Here is a 20,056-nt window from a genome sequence, read left to right on the forward strand (position 1 = left end):
GGGGTGAGGGGGGCAGTGGAGTGAGAGGAAGCAGTGGGGTGAGGGGGGCTGTCAGCTGAAGCTGCCAATGAGCAGGGGGAGGGAGACAGGTTGCTGCTGGGGAGGGGAGCAAAGTCTACAGCAGAGGTGTGAATGGGTACAATGACAGTGAGTGGGGATCCACAGACAGCTCACAGGGGGGGTTGTTGGGTCAAACCTATTGAAGAATAACATGCATTTTATAGTTCTGCATTGAATCGACAGCGTAGCTACAGAGTAGGCTCCACGTCGACGTAGAGCCTACACCGTAACCTACGCGGTAGCCTAAAGTGCACCTCCCCAGAACTGTAACTATGCGTCGCGGTGACGCAGACCTCTTGTCTGTCGCTGTATACTGACACCATTTCCCTCAGTGGAAACGGAGCTTGTATTTACTTATAGTTCACAGATAAGAAACAATAAATTGTGAAGACAGTAAGGCTTCCATTAAAATAGCATTTTAAGTCTTGTGTGTGATTTATCCTTCAGGGATTTATACTTCAGGATTTATCCAGGTTTCATATGAGAAGAGGAAATCTCCGCTCATCGCTAGGCTAATTTATACAATGTAAAATGCCAAAGGCTTGTGCTAATAATGTTAGCATTTTGTATTTGTTTGGAAAACGTGTTTAGTGTGACAGCTGTCTTGTCGGTGAACCTTGTGAGTTGTAATGGAGCCAAATTGTGTGCCGTTACCTTTGTTAAATGTTGCCGTTGTCTCTGGTTTTATATGAAAAGATCGCTGTTTGCTAGGCTAATTTATACAATGTAAAATGCCATAGGCTTGTGCTAATAACGTTAGCATGTTGTATTTGTGGGGAAAATGTGTCCATATTAACACAAGTGTTTGTCTGTGAATGCTGCGAGTTATAGTGAAGCTGATTTGTGTACTTGTACTCTATTCAGTCCTTCCAGAAAAATGCGGAGTTTTTTTGTGATTGTTGCGGGCAAAAATCCTTGATTATGCGGGACGTTTTCTTAAAAAATGCGATGAAATATGCGGGATATTTATGCAATTTTATGCAATGAAATTGCGGGAACTTGCAAAAATTGCGGGAACTTGTAAAAACTGTGGTTCGATGAAAAAGAGAAAAAAAAGTGATTTCCCCAACACCGTGTTCTCACTAGGCCACTACCTTAATGTAAAGAGTCATTTCTAATTACTTCCTATGATAAGCAAGCATACTACATCACAGAAAGTGCAGGGAATATTTAAGTCTCATCTTGTTTTATTTCTAAACACATGGCTCAAACTTACAAAACATTGCTCAGTGAAACAAATTCTGTAGCTTTACAAAAAGAATATGCTACAACTTCTGTAAATGAATAAATAAAATATAAAAAAATAAAATGTGTGCTTCCTGTTTTACAGAGGTAGCTATACAGACATCTTCTCTAAGTGCTTTCAATGCACAAAGTCCATCTCCTCCCCCTCCTCCATCTCCTCCCTCTCAAATGCTCCACTGCGGACTCGTTGGTTGTGGTAAAGGAAGACCAAGGCTTTGAGGTTTTTGTTGGTAGTTGATCTCCTTCGGTTAGACAACACCAGTTTGTAGATGCTGTTGCTGCGTTCAGCATCAGCTGAGTTTGAGACAGCATCTTTGTACCTTTTGGCCAAGGAACTCAGCACAGGCAGTCTCTCCTGTAGGCCATCCCAAAACGCATCCAAATTCACCACGCTGGATGGTGCAGCTCTGAGTGCTGCTGGACCAAGAGTCTTGAATTAAGAGTCAAATTCATCACTTGGCACTTCAGTGAAACCTGGAATGGCCTTGTAGCTTGCTACGGAGTCATCTAGGAATGCGATGTGGCGAGGGTCAAACACCCTGACCTCCTGGAGAAACTCATTGGCCGGCTGCCCATGTGACATGTACTTGGTGAGCTTTTCTTCAGCGTTTTCATATCCCTGACAAACTGTGCAGAGGATCTGTGTCTTCGTGGTGTGTGGTAGGTCAAACCCTTCAAAGTATTCGGCACACGCCTCATACTGCAGCTCTTTGTTGGCAGCAAAGGCCACTTCTCAAGTGGTGCAAGGAGGATGTTCAGCACACATCTCCCCTCGACATCTGGAGTCTCATCGAATATCACAGCAAGAGGTTTTCCTGCAAGAAGTGTCTTCAGCTCCTCTTTTTCCCTCTCATATACTGCTCCCAAGTACATCTCATGAAGCTGGTGAAACCCTGGAATGGCACCGCCATTGATGACTTTCTCATTCAGAAATTTCCTCAGTGCAGGGTGGTCACTCTTAGACAGTGGGATGTTGATGGCAGTGCAGGTGGCAACCCAGGTTTCACAAATCTACAAACAGAAAAATACTTTTGTATCATTGGGCTGTATTATGTACACACACACACACACACACACACACGCACACACACACACACACACACACACACACACACACACACACACACACACACACACACACAAAGTCCAGTGTAACCTACAGCAAACTGCAGTATAAAAGTGAATCACAGTAAGCCTTTCACAGAACAGTAGTGTTTCTGCAAATAAAACATAATTCTTTCATGGCAAAATCAATCATCTTGTATGGGAAATTACACTACTGTTAGGTTATCTAACCCTAACGTTAACTTACATCCACACACACACAACATACTTGGAAGTCTCATTCACACTCACACACACCTCTCTCTGTTTCATTCTGTATTCAATTTAACTATCAACCTTTTCATAATTTTACAAGCTTTAATCTTGTAGGCCACTGACCTTGATTCTTTCAGCCCTAGCAACTGTTTTGGAAGCTGACGCCTCGGTGTAGGTGAGCTGCTTCTTGGCTGCTTCCGTCCTCGAATGTTTGGCGGTGGCAAAGTGGTTGTCCAGCGTCGACTTCCGCCTGTGGTCCAACACGCAGTTGCACGGAGTGCAAAATAATTTGCCCCCACTGTCATGCAACACACCGGGAAACTGCTTTGCGCGGTCTTTTGCGCTTATTTTTGTTGGCAAATGAGACTGATTTGCGGGCTTCATCATGGCTTCTCCGCGCGGTTCGCAGCTTTTCGATGACGTTCACGTCGCGTAATTACGTCACTTCATAACATTCCCAAGGCAACGGGGAAAATGGCTGCTCTTGTGTGAAGTAAACGCAACATTTTTCAACTTTCTGCTAAGATATATGTGACTTTTTTGCAACGAAAATGCGGGGATTATGAAATCATGCAAGCCCCGCATATTTCACGCATTTTGCGCGGAAATCGGCGATTTATGTGGTGAAAGTGCGGCGTCTTTGAAAAAATGCGTCCCCCGCATAAATATGCAGACTTTGGCTGATTATGCGTTGAATTATGCGATCGCATAATCGCGTTTTTCTGGAGGGACTGTCTATTAAGACATGTTTAATGTGTGTTTTGGGTGTGTTTTGAATCAACTGAACTTTACAGCGCTTCTCAGAAACCTCCGCAGCTGACTCGTGTTTTGGAAGTGTAACTGCAGAGTGACACAGACACACCACCGCAGAAGTAAAAATGCTCCAAACGGCGTAGGTGACGTGCGTAGGCTACAACCATAAATCCCCTTTAAGTTTAGCTCTATAGCAAATGTGGCTTTCCCACAGCCTGTCATCTTCTTCATCTCATTCCACACCTCTTTTGTGTTGTTCTGTCCCATCTTGACCTCAATCTTCTCTTTAATGTCTTTAATGTCCTTATTGATCCATGGCTTGTTGTTTGAAAAGCAGCAAATCTTTTTTGTTGGGACAATGTTGTCCTCGCAGAATTTTATGTAGTCTGTTGTAGTAACATAAAATCAGCTATTTTAAATAATACCAGCCTTTAAAAGCAGATTGAAGCTCAGCAGTGCATCTGTTAGGTAATCTTTTTGTCTGGAGTGTTTTGCACATCACCCTGCTAGCTGATTGGAGTTCAGCTTTGGACACATACATAAGTATCACACCTTGTTTCTCAAAGGAGCGCAGCAGAGAGGAGGAGACGAGGTGAGAAGAGAGGAGGTAACACCTTGTCTGTAAGTGAGAGGAGAGGAGGAAGAGGGAGGAGAAGGATGAAGAACAGAGAGGAGGGTCGACAGTGTTAGGAATGGGAAACGTGTGAAGAGAGAGAAGTGGGAATGGTGGGGATAGATGGTGTGAAGTAATAGCAGAGTAAAGGGGAAGAACAAAATAAAACAGGATGTAGTGAGAGTCTCTCTCCATGGGATATTTAAAAATAGCGGGTTTGTACATTTAGGCCCTGTTTAGACAACAACGGTTTCTCTAAAAACGGAAAAGTCTGTCCTTTGCGTTTTAAAAAACTTCTGCGTTTATATGACGAAGTTATTGAAACGATCCCCGTTCACACGGAGCCGCAAAATCCACTGGAAACGCTGTAGTATGCACGCCATGCCAATGGGTGGCAGTGTAAATTTGCAAAGCAACACCACGGCATGACGCCATGTGTCTGTGCTGAAGCGCCTTCCTCTACAACGCGGTGATTACAAACCAAAACAAAGAAGACACAATGGCGAAAGCATGCACAGATAACTTTGTCTGGATGGACGACGAGGTGGAGTTGCTACAGGAACAGATCTACACTTCACTTCAAACCAACAGGGTGAGCAGCACAAACAGAGCTCGGCATTGTTGTTGTGACGGTCGGCTTGCCAAGTGACTGGAACCGTAATGCGCATGTGCGAAAAGTCTCCGTTTTCAGAGGAACTGCATATTGCACGTTTACATGACAACGGAGACGCTGCCATTTCCAAAAAGTTGCACTCTGGAACCCGTTTTCAAAACGTTGCGTTTTCAGGCACCCAAAATGCCACTGTCGTGTAAACGATCGGCCAAAATGCAGCTAAAGTTTACCGTTTTCAGTTGAAATTGTTGTCGTATAAACGGGGCCTTAGTCCTTCTGAAGCAAGCTCAGGGGTTTAGTGTTGCCGTAGCCCAATGCTTTTTTTAAGTGAAGATTAGAATATATGCAGTTCACATATCCCAGCCGAAATTAATATATGTAAACACTTGAAGATCCACTCATCACTAAAAGTGTATGTCATAAAAAAAAACTTAAGTAGCTAATGGGCACAGTTGTCATATGAAATATTTAAGGTGTGTTGATTAATTCATGTTGTCAGCTCATGCACTGAGTAACATTACAAGTTAATGTTCCACCTTTAAAGTTGTCGGCAGTCGGCCTAGTGAATTAAGTTATTTTATCTCCGACTCCAGCTGCTGCAAGAAGCAGCAAAACATCCTTTCATTTTATAGTTACAGTTTACTAATAAAACTCTCCACAGTATGAATAGTAGTTACATGAGCCTCAAAACCAGCCACAACTTAGCGGAGTGACCTTCCGCTATCGACCAGGCTGCAGTGTTCACAGCTCCACCTTTTAGTACCAGATCTGTGTGTTAGGTACCCTAACAGAAGGGGTACCAAAAATGGTCACGGAACGGTTGCACTGGTACCATCCACAACTTTTCGCAGTGGAAACGGAAAAAAAGCCTACCGAACTGAACTCTACTGTACCGTACTGCTCGGTGGAAACGGGGCTTTAGTTAACGATCAATAGCTCATGGTCTAAAGTGCATTTAGGACCTGTCCAACTCCACTTTGCTAGTTTTACAGCACGTAACCTGAGCGCAAAGTAAGACACAATGGGCAAAGGAGCTGTATTTCGTCCCTTAATTAATCATAGGTGTGTTTTGGGCGTAACATGAGTTCAACCAATCAGTGTCATCCACCATTCCCTTTAAAAGCCAGGTGCATCTACTGCACTGCTGTTTACCTGGCGCATTTGGCTAATTGGAACTGAGTTCTGGACCAATTGGAGTTTCTGAAGACACTTGAGAATGAGACCAAAGAGTACAGAACTGCAATAATCAACACAAGATGTACCCAAAGAATGAACAAGGATAGCAGCGCTCTGAGGTGTAAGTGATGGGCAGTTAATGTTTTTGTAGATGAAAGTATGCAAACCATTGAGGGGAGCATACATATGAAACCATGGGTGTGGGGTTCTCCTCCACAAAATGTTGAGCATCAAACACTAATTTTACAGCATTCTGGTGAGTTTTTTATGCATGCATTGTTGCCCGTTCTGCATCAGTTTATTGTGGGCATGTCTTTAATTCCTTCAAAATATAAGTCCTCTGCTGGTTTCATGTTTGGAAGTGCACATATTCAAAATATTTAGGGGTACATACCCTCTGTGTCCCTCCCAAAATCCACGCCCATGCTACCTGCAACCCATCAGCTTGCCCGTGTGTGTAACAAGGCATTGTAAACCTGCCTCTGTTGGCACATCTTACCATCTGAATAATAGCAAGAAAATACTGTGCCATTCTGACTTCTGATAGGTTTTTGTTGGTCTATGGATCAATCACTTTTTGTTGCCTGAAAATGGCAACACAACAACAATGCACCTGACCACACTTCCTTTAAGACCTTCATGCCCATGGGCGCACAGATGGGTGCATGTACATTTGCCTTTTACACTATGTGGGCGTTTGCTGTGAAAATGATAACTGCGTCAGTCAAGAACTAGCACTAGCAGTTGTGCTGTGCGTCAGGTGTTAAGTGGGGTCTGTTACAGCTTGAAGCATCATCGCATTGCTGAGACAGCAGACAGGAACAGATCCAGGGGCCTGGAGTATAATGGGTCAAAAAACTCAGTAGAGCCCTGTGCTGGACTGTTTTCCTAATCCCACTCCTGCCTGCTCCTGCTGGATTTCAGACCATTACCCCCCACTCCCACAGTGTGGGAGTTTATTCCAGCACATTCCCGCAGGGTGCGTGTCAGCTCTTGCCTCCACCCGCTAAACATTCACACGTATCGCACAATAGATTATCAGTAGATTGTTTCTCCTCCCATCCCACAGGGAAGACATGGTATTTTACTGTGGTATAAAGAGCATATGCATACCTGTTGGTTATAAGTAGCAAAATTACACAATCTTGTGCATAATTACAGTTATTCTGGTGTTTCCAGGATTCAGTTTTTTATTATTATTATTATCTATAATATTCCTGAGATATTCCTCTGTATTATTTTGTCCTGTTAATCTTCTTTTCTACCTCACTTGTTGACATCTCCAGTCCTCACGTTAATTAATCCTGGGACCCATCCATCCATTTTCAACTACTTATCTGGGGCTCGTTCGTGGGGGCAGCAAGCCAAGCAAAGAACCCCAGACGTCCCTCTCCCCAGCAACGCTTTCCAGCACCTCCTGGGGAACCCCAAGGTGTTCCCAGGCCAGATAAGATATAATATAATCCCTCCAGCATTTTCTGGGTCTACCCAGGGTCTCCTACCAATGGGATGTTCCAGGAGGATCCTGATCAGATGCCCAAACCACTGCATCGGGCCCCACTGAACGCAAAGGAGCAGCGACTCTACTCCAAGCTCTCCTTGGATTTCTGAGCTCCTAACCCTATCTCTAAGGATAGGACCAACACAACACCAAATGTAAAATACATGATTTACATGCTCTTCTGATAGAGCTGGGCAGGATGCTAGAGCAGCAACATGGAAATAAAATGTCACCACAGTGATGTCTGGAATAAGCAAACAGATCCTGGTGTCTGACTTTAGTATTTGTACCTGAAATATTTTCAGACGCTGGTCACACAAACTTTTGTTTTGTCTGAGTCCTTGATCAACAATCCTGGCCTCATTTATAGTAATGTTATATCACTATTGAAGTTTGGCCTTTTTGCGCCGTGAGGAAGAGTAACTCTGAGATTCTGCAGCTTTTTAAGGCTCTCAGGAGTCTGAAGAGAGGAGAGGAAAGAAAAGCAGAGATTTGGTTAGAGGGAAACGTGTGTGAGAGAGAGAGGAAGAGGAGGACATTTGGAGAGAGGGAAGAGCATAGGAGAGAAAGAGGTGTCAGTGGTGCAATGCAGTGCTCACTACCCCACCCCAGACACACACACTCACACGTATACTACACTTATGGGGACCCTTCATTGATGTAATGCACTCTCCAGCCCTAAAAGTTTAACTCCTGAAAGAGTAACCATCTATAAGTTATCCGTAAAATAATACGTGTTGTCAGATATTAATAGGAGAAAGTATAACTTGCTAAATCCCGTATTTTTCTTTAAAACTGTATTTTTGTATGAAGTTGTAAGGTTGTTATTGCAGGTCTTCACTAACACAAACATTAGCATGTGTGAGTGTTGGCGCTGGCGTTGGATCTCCAGGCTGACAGGCTGAGGTCTGGTGAACTTTCCCCAGGAGGGAGTGTTCTGTCTGAGGGGGAGAGAGGACGACCATCTGGCCCCTTTGGGTGCCTGTGGAGCTTCTGCTTCAATCAGCTGTCAAACAGGCTCATCTCCACCCTGCTGGAGTGTCCTTGAGCAAGAGACACACTCAGAATCCATATCAGCAGCAGGGCTGCAGGTCTGGAGATCAACTCAGAGGAGCTCTGCACTTCAACAGAAAGTTAGCAAACCTTCTTGTACCACGTTGTTTCTCCTGTGTCCTCTTATTTTCCTGCAGCCAAAGTCTCAGATGGTCATCAGTCTGCCAAGTTACACTTCAGACAACCAAAACATTTCTAATCAAATCTGTCACCAAAATAATCTCTTCAACAACTAAAAAAAAAGGCTCGTTTACAGTATTTCCTGTTGAGTCCACCTGACTAATGGCTATTTAAACCGATAATTATAATTATTAGCTAATATAGTACAGCACTTGTGAAGCTGTGGTTGGCAGGGATCTGGAAAAGGCATAAAAATGACAGAATGTGAAAATAAAATTTCCTCCTGCAGCCCTTACCTCTCTGTCCTAAGCCCCTCCCACCATATGACCACAGGCTTATGCACACGCTTCATACAGTAACCCAGTGTTTCCCATCCATCCATCCATTTTCGTAACCACTTGTCCTCTTGAGGGTCGTAGGGGGGCTGGTGCCTATGCAAGCTGACATTGAGCGAGAGGCGGGGTACACCCTGGACAGGTCGCCAGACTATCGCAGGGCCGACACATATGCTATGTCTCAAATCGCGTACTCTGTACTTACACTTAATATTTTGAGTGCATAAGTGTGTTCACACTGAGAAGTATGGAAAAATGCACTGCACTATGAGTATCCGGATGGTGCACTCAAAACGGTCAAAAAGTTGAGTGTGGAACTATGGACACTTCTCATCCTCAGTGGTCGCCATCTTGGCTACATAGCGGAAGGGGAGGGACCAACCCTACCCTGTCGAAATTTGCGTACTACGCCAATGAGTACATAGTGCACATAGTATACTACATAGAAGCATACTAACGGAAGTATGTGATTTGAAACACACCAACAGAGACAGACAACCATTCACACTCACATTTACACCTGTGGGCAATTTAGAGAGAAATTAGAGTTAACCTATCCCCAACCTGCATGTCTTTGGACTGTGGGAGGAAGCCGGAGTACCTGGAGAAAACCCCACACAGAATATTCCTATATATAATATTCCTATTGCTGTGAGGCAACAGTGCTAACCATTACACCACTGTGCCACCCCCAGTGTTTCCTCTACATTCATTTTTTTTATCTTGTTTCATCGTAGAGCTCTGTTTATCAGACCACAAATGAGAAAATAATTAGCTACTTGCCTCCCCACGATCCCTCCGCCTTGCTCCCCGCTGTGGTGGACTGCTCTCCCAGGAGGAGAGCAGGCAGCAGCCCTGGAGACAGAGTTTCAGTCAGTGGCTGAAGCAGCTGTAATATGCCAGTACAATTCCCCCATCATCGGGTATCCAGCATCAGTGCAGGGTCTAGCCTGTGTACTGGCAGCACCAGAAAGTTTGTCTTGTCTGGTCTGTCTCCAGAGCTGCTGCCTGCTCTCCTCCCGGTGATGTGGTCTGTTGTGGCAGAGAGTAAGGCGGGGGACACACTATGATTCACACTTGAAGCTGCAGCCGCGAGCCTTTTGCTTTGGTTGGCAGAAGATTAAACTATTAGCAACATTTTCTCTCCATCTCTGAAACACTTTGCTGATATTGACGCATTGTTTTTTTGTTTGTTTATTGTCAGACTCTGTTTTAGACTCTTTTTGATAAGTCCCTCTTTCTTTTTTGGGTTGTTTTGCAGTGTAGGCAGTTGTCAATGCTGGGAAAGCAACTTTCTTCTTTTTCATCATTGACTTTCATCATCTGAAGAGACAAACATGCACATCTGCAATTGTAGAACAGCCAATAGGAATGCTCTCTGAAATGACCTGTGATTGAACAAAGTCTCTTGTCACGGGCTAGATTTCCTAAAGCCTGAAAACAGAGCCAAGAGGAAGTTTTCTCTCAGTTTTCTCTCAGTTTACTGGAATTTGAATATGCTTATTATAGCATTTTTGCACAATGACACCAAACTAAAACTGCTTACCCCAGCTTTCAGAGGTCAGAACAAGAGACACATTTAACCTTTCGCTGTGGCAGCCTTTACATTAATGTGAGTCTGGTGGAAGTCTGATAAATCTCAATCTTTAGATTCATCTAGTCCATACCCATTGAGTGCACAGTTGCCCACGTACAGTTTCACATGGTGAGTGTTTGGGATACAGGTCATAGGAAATTGCAGATTAAATAGTCAACTGAACCCATTAAGAAGAGCAATGTGTTCAGACAGAGTTTTTGTGAATTTGATAGTACCATTGCTTTATTGAAAGTACAGTGGTACCATTGCCAATAGTGGGATAGTTAGTGGGTTAAAACTGTACATTAGTAGTTGAGGTAGCATGTTGAAAGGTAGATAGTTAAAGTGTTTATATGTTGTATTGACTTAAAAGTGGGCCGCACTGGTAGTTCACATGGGAAAGGTGCGGCTAGCCCTTGTTGCAGCGGTGCAGACTGAAGAATTCAAACTAAACTATTGTTGGTGGGATTTTATTGATTTAATTTTCAGTTTTGAGGTGTGATAACCTGTTTCAAAGACCATCCAGTGATCTGCTAGCCTGGCGTTGCCAGACCAATTCACAAAACGCGAATGGGTCTGGACACGGAGTGTACATTTCCTCTGTTACGGAGGGGCGGTATCAACGGCTGTCACTCAAAGTGCCCCTTCACGCAATTGGAAAGACAGAAAACCAATCAAAGTAAACGAAACGTGTGACGCAGGCTGGCACAACAGCACTGTAAACAGAGCAGCAAGCAAGTGCAGCGTGCAGCAGAGATGAGCTGTGATGATGTATGGGAAAGAGTGTTGCCGTCTTTTGGCAATGGCAGCTGCAGATTTCCTCCTCACTGTGGACTCCGAGTTGCATGGCTGTGATTCCCAGCTTGGTCGTTTCCCTGACCTGCTCCTCCATGAGAGCAACTAGCGGAGAAACAACAATAGTCACTGGGTTTTCACTGAGTCCCATCTTTTTCCCGATCAACGGAGCCAGTTGGTAAATTAAACTTTTACCAAACCCTGTAGGAAGGACGGCAAACACATCCTTTTTTTCAATAAAAGCTTTCAGTGCAGCCGTTTGTTCTGCTTTTAAAGAAAATGTACATTCCAGTTTGTTCAACACATTTACCATCGCAGTTTCAAAATCAGTAGCCATGTTGGTTGTTTACGAAATACATTCACTCCACTCCTTGTCCCTACTATTCTGATGACGTGCCCGCCCCAAAGTAATAAACGGTTGTGATTGGCCCGGTAAGCTTTAACTGATGCCAGAATGCGCCTTTGTGATTGCATGGCCTGACTGATCTGCAGAGCAAAATCGAATATGAGCTCGCATGATCAGGATGGTTTCACCAGGCTAGTGATCTGCAGCCAGAGTTTGACACATTTGACCGACAGATTGTGTCTCTTTGTTTGTTTTCAGGAGGGACCAGAGACATCGGCTCAGCCCTCACCAGGATGTGCATGAGGCACCGCAGTATCGAGGCCAAGCTCCGCCAGTTCTCCATGTGAGCAGATCTGTGTGTGTGTGTTTGTGTGTGTTGAACAGGTGTAGCATCTCCTCCCATCTCTCTATGGCAACCTGCTCCTCCTCTCCCTCCTGCTTCAGCTTTCCATCCTCTGTCTCTCCCTGTTCAGTCTCTGACGCCCATGCTGCATGTGCTCTGAGTCCTTCAGCATCATCTGTCTTTCCTAGAACCTAAAACCACTCCATCCTCCTCCTCTGCCTCTTCTTCATCTTCCTTTCTCTGCATGAGTCCATTAACTCTCCCAGTATGGAGGAGAGAGTTTGTCAGACTGGAATGAGAAGATGAGAACTCCAGCTGAGTCAGTAAACAGAGATACAGTACCTCTGGATGCCAGTTATATGATGCATTTCCACATGCAAACATCCATCCATCTCTCACCACAGAGCACAGTCAGTGTGCTGCTTTTCTCTCTTTCATATCATTGCAAACTAAATATATAGCTTCAGGTTTTGGACTGCTGATCGGACAAAACAAGACCTCAGGCTCTGGGAAACTGTGATGGGAATGTTTCCATTTTCTGACATTCTGTAAATCCAACAATTAATCGAGAAAACATTCGACAGATTAATTGATAATGAACCTGCAAAAAATAATTTAAGTATGGTTAGAGCATTTAAAGAAATAATCTGATTGTTTTCAGGAGGATTTTAAATGTAACTAAAAAAGTGCACTCAGCATCACAGCCACTCTTGGCAATTCTTGTACTTCTAGAAGACGTGCCACAGCGCATTTCAGAAGATACCATTTAATTGTGGGAATTAATGTATTTTATATAACTTAAACACAGCCACAAATTTTGACAAGGTGCGTTCCCTAGCCCCTTACCCTCACCTAAAACCAATTCTAACCTGAACACCAAGTCTTAACCCTCAAAAAGGCCTTTGAATAGCCAGCAAAAATGTCCTCACTTTCCAAAAAGTCCTCACTGTGTTGCTTATAAACATGTTGTCACTATGTAGCAAGAACAAGCATGCACACACACACACACACACACACACACACGTGTAGTGTGTTCTGATTGCATAGTTTAAAAAAATAAGGCAGCAGCTCATCTAAAGTTACCAAATGAAGATAAATAAAGTGACTCTTATTCTGAAATGTCGTGCAACGATGTGTTCAGGGTCCTGAAATTCTGCTACACCTGCGCCACATAAGATCTCATCATCCAATCAGAAAGACAATCTGCAGATTGTTACCTGGCTTTAAACTGCAGCGCAACAAAGTAGGAAATAAGAACAATAAACACAAAACAGACGAAAAAATAAACCTTTAAACTACATAGTCTGCTTACTTACTGATTGTAGAAGCACAATTATCAACCAAAAATGACCAAATCAATAAAATCAGCAAGTCTACAAAATGAGGCAGGCAAAATTCTCTGTTTCTGAAACGGCTGCTGTGATATGACACCGGGCAGCTGATGGAACAAAACAGGGTTGCCGCCGGACTGTGGCGCAGATGCACCTGGTGCAAATGTTCCTCCCAGCTCCATAACAGTACACATGGCAGTGAAGCTGGCAAATTAAAAGTTAAGCCAAAAAAATGTCATCCCATATTGTGCCTAACCCTAGTGGATCACAACATATTAGGTATAAAATTAATTTGTCAATGCTCCACTTCAAAATGAGACCAAACTTTTCTATGGATGTCAGTTTGTAAGCCATGATGAAGGCCTAAATGTGGCCTGCAACATTTTTTTATACAATTTACAATTTTTATTTTACCCAAGCCGATTTCTGGAAAACTCCCAGCCCCTCAGCAGTCAGTGATGATATGAAACAGTTACTTAAAAAAATGCAACTACTGTAGGCTTGGACTGAACCTAATTTTTCATACCTTCCTGGAATTTCACCAGGGTATACAGGATATGATGATACTTGTGGTTAGATGGGAATATAAGCTGTTTTCCCTGCAGTGTCTCTATCCTCTCTGCTGTTGCCTCTGGCTGTTTACATCTCCACCACTCACAGTCAGTTCAGCTGCCTGTTGCACCACACTGACCTCTTGAGGTGCGTGATGTGCACCACATGCAAATGTGTTGAGATTTACCTGGTATACTGTAATATCGTGATGCCACCCAAACCCAGCCACAACCATTAGAGGCCCTTGAGTATACAGTTATACATGTGCACACAAAATGTAAGGCTGATTGGTCCAGTAGTTTGCAAGATTAGCTGCAGACAGACAGATACACACATTCACATACATACACATGATCAAGCATGATCCCTTCCAGGCTTACACCTGGAGATAATATATAGATTACATTTTATTTTAGCCTAAGAAACAATGTGGGGAGTCGACTGTTGTTTCATGCCTGAGCTGTGTCTTTTCCTTTTTTATGCTGCACACTCCCCAACAAGACTCAGGCCAATGCATGATCTGTCTGACCTTATTTTAAGCTAACCTTAAGATATTTTAGAAATTATTTTTGCAAGATTTTGAGATCATTTGAGGAGATTTATATTATTTTACTTGTGCACGTGCACAATGCTCTACATCCTCGGCGAGTAGTCCAACCTTATCTTACTGTAATCTTTAACCTTAAACCTTAACCCTGACGTTAATGTCTCATGGACGTTTTTTATATATATATATATGTATATATATTGTGTGTGTGTGTGTGTGTGTGTGTGTGTGTGTGTGTGCGTGCGTGCGTGCGTGCGTGCGTGTGCGTGTGTGCGTGTGTGTGTGTGTGTGTTCTCAGGGTGTTTCTGGACTGTCTGATTAACCCTCTACAGGAGCAGATGGAAGAGTGGAAGAGAGTAGCCAACACTCTGGATAAAGACCACGCCAAAGGTACACAAACACAGAAACACTGTAAAGCACAGACACCATAAGCATGCAGTGATGTGTGTCATGTGTCTGTGTGGGTTCATGTTCATCGACCCTCTAACTGTGTGGATATTTGTTACATATCATTGGGAAACTGACCTAAAATATGTCCATACAGTTTCTTTGCATGTTTCACACTGTGTTCTCTATCTGTATGCGTGCATGTGTGTGTTTCTCTGCAGAGTATAAGAAGGCCCGTCAGGAAATCAAGAAGAGATCTTCAGACACTCTGAAGCTGCAGAAGAAGGCAAAGAAAGGTTTGTAATGTCTGTTTGGTCACTGATGAGAGATTATTATCAAGTTGAAGAAACTTCACAGTGGCGTTTGTAATAACAAGCTGTTTTGAAAGAGCTGGAAAGCTGGGAATGGTTTGTCATATTTTAATGATCAGTGGTGTTGATGTGGTGAATGGTGGTATTATTGTGGTCTTCATGGGATAAATAAATAAATCAGTGATGGTATTTCAGTGACATAATGAAGAGATGCAGTGGTGGAATGTAAGGGACTGTTCATTATCAGAGGAGTGAGGGTGTTTGGGGTGTGACTTTGTGAACTTTTTCTCACCCTGACTCTTCCCAGAGTTACAAATACTTTTCCTTGAGCCTTCCTGAAAGACCAGTGGAAATGAGAGACCCTCCCTCCACCATAAATAACCATATTTATTTATATTCACACCAAATGTCAGCGTTGGAGCTGGAGCAATGTGCAAACAGCACAGGAGGAGTGCGTACGTACCCTTTGATGAGCAAAAGCTAAAATTTGAAAACAACATCCTGGAGCTACAACAGTCTCTTCACTATTGTCCTGAATACAGGAGTGCAAAATTGAATTTTTTTTAATAGGATCTGGTGCAAATGGTTTATTTTTGGCAAAAATTCAAATTAGACATGTTAACAAAAGGAATTCTCCTCTCCTCTCCTCTCCTCTCCTCTCCTCTCCTCTCCTCTCCTCTCCTCTCCTCTCCTCTCCTCAGATCCTTGTCTTTTTCTCCTCTCCTCATTCTCTTCTTTCTTTTTTAAATAGGCATGTACTCATTCTTATAATTATCTTCTAAATAAGCTTTAAATATTGTTTAAGAATCCCAGAGAACAGAAACATGCACCCCTCACTCCTCTTTTCCTCTGCAAATTAATTAGGAATGACGCAGTGTGGGAGATGCAAACATTATTTCAAACTGAGTTTTGGTTTAAAAAAACATGCAGACGTGGGAAAGTTATTCGGTGTCTGTCTCCACTCAAACTGGACAGTTGGTGAACCCGAATCTGGCAGAGAGCTGGACGTAGACAATGTGGTTTTACCTCAGCCTAGCTTACTTGTTGTTAAACTTAAAGGTGGGTTATTGCCTAAGTTAGTCTGGCTGTATTGAGATGTTTTAATTAATGGTTTAATTTCACAACAGTGACAAACAATGCTGAAGCTTAGGGCAAACACTTTCGTTACCTGGCTGTCCATGAAGGCAGGTCAGGAAGACATGATGCTGCTCTGCAGGGCACTTGATTTGTAGAGGTAGGAGCAGTGGCTCAACAAAAATGCAGTTGTTGGGCAAACAATAGACTTAATTGAGACTCAACTGATGCAATTGGCCAAATTTAAAAAATAAAATAAAAGAATATTAAAAGAAATAGAAAAAACATGTCTTGCAAAAAGGGCAGGTGCTCAAGCACCACATGGGGTCTATCTGTGCACATGCCTGGTTTCTGTCTATGGTAAATGGTGCAATTTTTTTGTGATTTTTATTTTATTTTTTGGTTTATTTATATAGCACAATCAGGCAACAAGGCAATTCACAGTGCTCTACATAAAACATCAATAACATAAAGACATAAAGACAAAGTGCAAAAGAATCACATTATGAAAGAACATTTAAATACAATAAAATGTGCCATGTAAGAGAATAGAAAATAAAATCAAGAATGAGCCAGGTATATGATCCAAGAATAAATCAGAATAAATAGATCACCACATGATTCCCGAGCGCGGCACCGTTGCTGCTCACCGCTCCCTCAGGGGATGGGTCAAATGCGGAGAACAAATTTCACACACTCAGGTGTGTGACAATCAGTGGAGCTTTAATCTTTAATCTTTAATCTTTAATCTTTAAAAGTATTTGATTTAATAAAAGGCTGCAACAAACAGAAAAGAACTGAGAGTTGGTGCAGACCTGCAGTGTTCTGCAAGTTTGTTCCAGATTTGTGGTGCATAAAAATGTAACACTGCTTCTCCATGTTTAGTTTTGACTCTGGGGAGACAAAGTAGACCTCCCCCAAAGGACCTGAGAGATCTGGATGGTTCATACTGTAGGAGAGGGCTACATAGGCTAAGCTGCCTTTCAAATCTGTCGGCAGGTTTTGGCATTCGTAGGCTGTTATACTGTACAACCAATAAAAAGATGTCCCTCCTCTGAGTCTGAATAAATACATAAGTCTCCCCCTAGTGTCTTAAAAAGTATTTGACATGACACCCCCATTTTGTACCACCCCTCTCATAAATAAACAGTCCCTAACTAAGTAGTTAAGTACAGTTTTGTTGTATTTACATTTTATGCTGCTTTTTACTTCCACTCCACTACATTTATTGACCAGCTTTAGTTATTTGAAAGATTCAGATCATTAAAACTAAATAAAGTTAATAATAATTGATGATGTATTATTATAGATTTGACGGCACAATCACTTCTTCCACCTTTGAAGTGATTTATAAAGTTATATCATGTTTGTTTGTTTTTTTCTTTTACCAATGACCTGCCTTCATTTCCTGTGGTGCCCCATCATGCTCTGCTCTATCCAGCTGATGTATTTGGTAAGTCACTTTCTTGCTTCTTTGCTCTTGTCCATTGTAAACAATTATTCTTTTGTTTGTTTGGAAGCTTTTCAATGTTTATGTGTCTCTTCATCCTCAAGTATCTGTACTTTAGAACAGTTCCCCCAGTTTTTAGTCTTGTTTGGTTTAAACAAAACCATAATTGAGACATGAATATCAAAATATATATATTTGATATTATAATATATAAATGTATCAACAGAGAGATTAAACAAGACACAAAGTTCTGCTGGTTTTGTGTCATCCTGCCAGACAGAAGAGACACTTCTGTCTCTCTAACACGTTAAGCACTCTCTCACTTATCTGCTCTGCCAAAATCAGATCCAGCCCTCTTTGGTCAGCTGAAATATGTTCCCACGTTGTTTGGATGTTTGTGTGACTCACAGAACTGAAGTCTGAACATATCAAAGAGCAGAGTCACGCTAAACAAGAGTCCTCAAAGGAAAAGATTTCCTCGGCTTGTTTTGTGGAAAATGTGTGACATAATCCAACCACAACACACAGCAGGGTGACTGACACACTACACAACAACAATCTGGAAATACAGAGGATCATACAGACAAAGCAATAATATTATCTTTATCACAAATTTATCTGTATGTGTCAGTATAGGAATGCTAAAGATTTGTCAGGGGCCATTTACAGTTTCTACATACCCCAGAGAGCTACGACAAGTTTTCAACTGTTAACTCAAAGATATTTAATTAACAATGATTTAAAGAAGAAAAATCCAGAAAACCTTCACATCAAACAAACTCAAACCAAAAACTGTTTCTTATTCTTAGCCACGCTGGCAGCTCTTGGGATGGCGTGTCATTTGGTGCATCCACCAATTTGTGCCAGATTGAAATATCTCAACAACTACTGGATGGCTTGCTGTGAACTTTGTTATACATATATATGTCTCCAACTGAATGTAACCCCAATTTGCAAATGTTAGCATGCTAACAGACTAAACAAAGATAGTAATACATCCTTTTAGGGCTGACGTCACAATTATGTCATTTTATTAGCTGGAGGCCAAACCTGCCTCTCCACCACAGGGCTGTAGGCTACATAGGAGTCTTTAAATGTGGTCTTGTTGTGTTATTGGGAGCCAGAATAGAAGGAGTCATGGCTCAACACTTAAATTTTATCACATACCAGCTGCCACTGTCCATCAACAAAAACAAAGACAACTAGGGTAAAATGTGATAAGACGAAAGGACTGGACGGAGGCCATCATCAAAAATGCTTGTACGTGCAGCACACACAGGTCAGGGAAAAAGTATTTCCTGTTGTAGGGATGAATAACTTTATGTGTAGTAAGGGTTATCATGTCCATGTTGGTCGTAGAAATGGAGTGTTATATTTCTACATGAATTAACCAACATTTAATTTAATCACACATTCACTCTGCTCGGCACTCTGCTGCTCCGTCTCCCCAGACAGAGTGCTCACACTGCGCTCTGCCACTCCCAAAATGCGGTGCTCTGGATAACTGAGCAGTACATTCAGACAGCACTCCAATTTATGAACAGTCTAGTTTGTGCCTGATTGCGCTCCGACACTCAGAATGAATATTTCTGAATGTTTATATCCACTGTCACTGTTTTTCCAGCGGGGATAGTGCCACTGAAAGCAGTTGTTTTTAACCTAGACATCAGCAGCTTCTCTGGTCGTGACTGTGCAACCAAAACTGGGTATTTTCTGCCTAAACGTGATCTTTTTCTAACAATATCCAACTGGTTTTTGTGCCTAGTCCTAATCACAGCTTTGAAATGTAAACTTTCAAAGTATCCACTATGTACTCAGGTACAATTTTAACACATATAAGCGGTTTGCAGAAACATACAATGCCAACTTTTTTTTTTTCTGGCTATTGGGTTGATTTTCCTCATTAAGCCTGGTATACACTGTGCGATTTTAGGCTGTCCCAGACGAAAAGTGAACATTGTGAATGGAACGTGGTAATATCTTTAGTCGGGCTCTAAACAGGTCGTCCTATGTTGCACAGTGAGAGAGGTTCAAGGATAGCCGTTGTCACGGTTTTGCGATTGAAGGCAGCCTGGGATAAAATTCTGACAGTGTCAGAAATCTGGAATAACCGTCTCACTGTATGACTGCTGCTACCAACTACGTCTACTACCCAACTAATAGAAATGCAGCATTCAGTGAGACACTGGCACTAAACCCAAACAAACAGATGGATAGCAGCTCCCCATGGAGGCAAAACATGCTAAAAGAAATGTGTGTGATTCCAGCAAAGAGGAAAACCTTGTGGAGTTGTGGCAGCAGAAGCCTTGCCTGTGTGATGTGTCCTCCAGCTCTTATCATGATCGCGTAAAGAAGGACAAAGCATGGAAGGAAATAGAGAGTTGCAGCTGCAAGGTGAGCAGTCTAGCAGCTAGCAAACACACACAGACACACCGCAGTATATAGTGCCTACAAAACTTTAGGTTATTTAATAGTGTGACCCTCTGTGTTGTGCTCCGCAGTTGGAGAAGTAATAACCTGTGCAGCAGCACTCTGCATACATCAAAACTGATGTC

At 42.5% G+C, this 20,056-nt stretch overlaps 1 protein-coding gene across 1 annotated transcript in view; it reads left to right on the top strand.

Annotated features, from left to right (window-relative positions):
• The window catches only part of LOC126383561 (protein MTSS 1-like), a 118,533-nt gene that overhangs the window by 85,895 nt on the left and 12,582 nt on the right, over positions 1-20,056 (top strand). The window contains exons 4-7 of the mRNA XM_050034075.1: positions 11,765-11,849; positions 14,578-14,669; positions 14,888-14,962; positions 17,493-17,504. Of these exons, the coding sequence (XP_049890032.1) occupies positions 11,765-11,849; positions 14,578-14,669; positions 14,888-14,962; positions 17,493-17,504 (264 nt within the window). The remainder of the gene's footprint in view (positions 1-11,764; positions 11,850-14,577; positions 14,670-14,887; positions 14,963-17,492; positions 17,505-20,056) is intronic.

Source organism: Epinephelus moara, chromosome 22 (assembly GCF_006386435.1).
Source record: "Epinephelus moara isolate mb chromosome 22, YSFRI_EMoa_1.0, whole genome shotgun sequence".
Taxonomy (NCBI): domain Eukaryota; kingdom Metazoa; phylum Chordata; class Actinopteri; order Perciformes; family Serranidae; genus Epinephelus; species Epinephelus moara.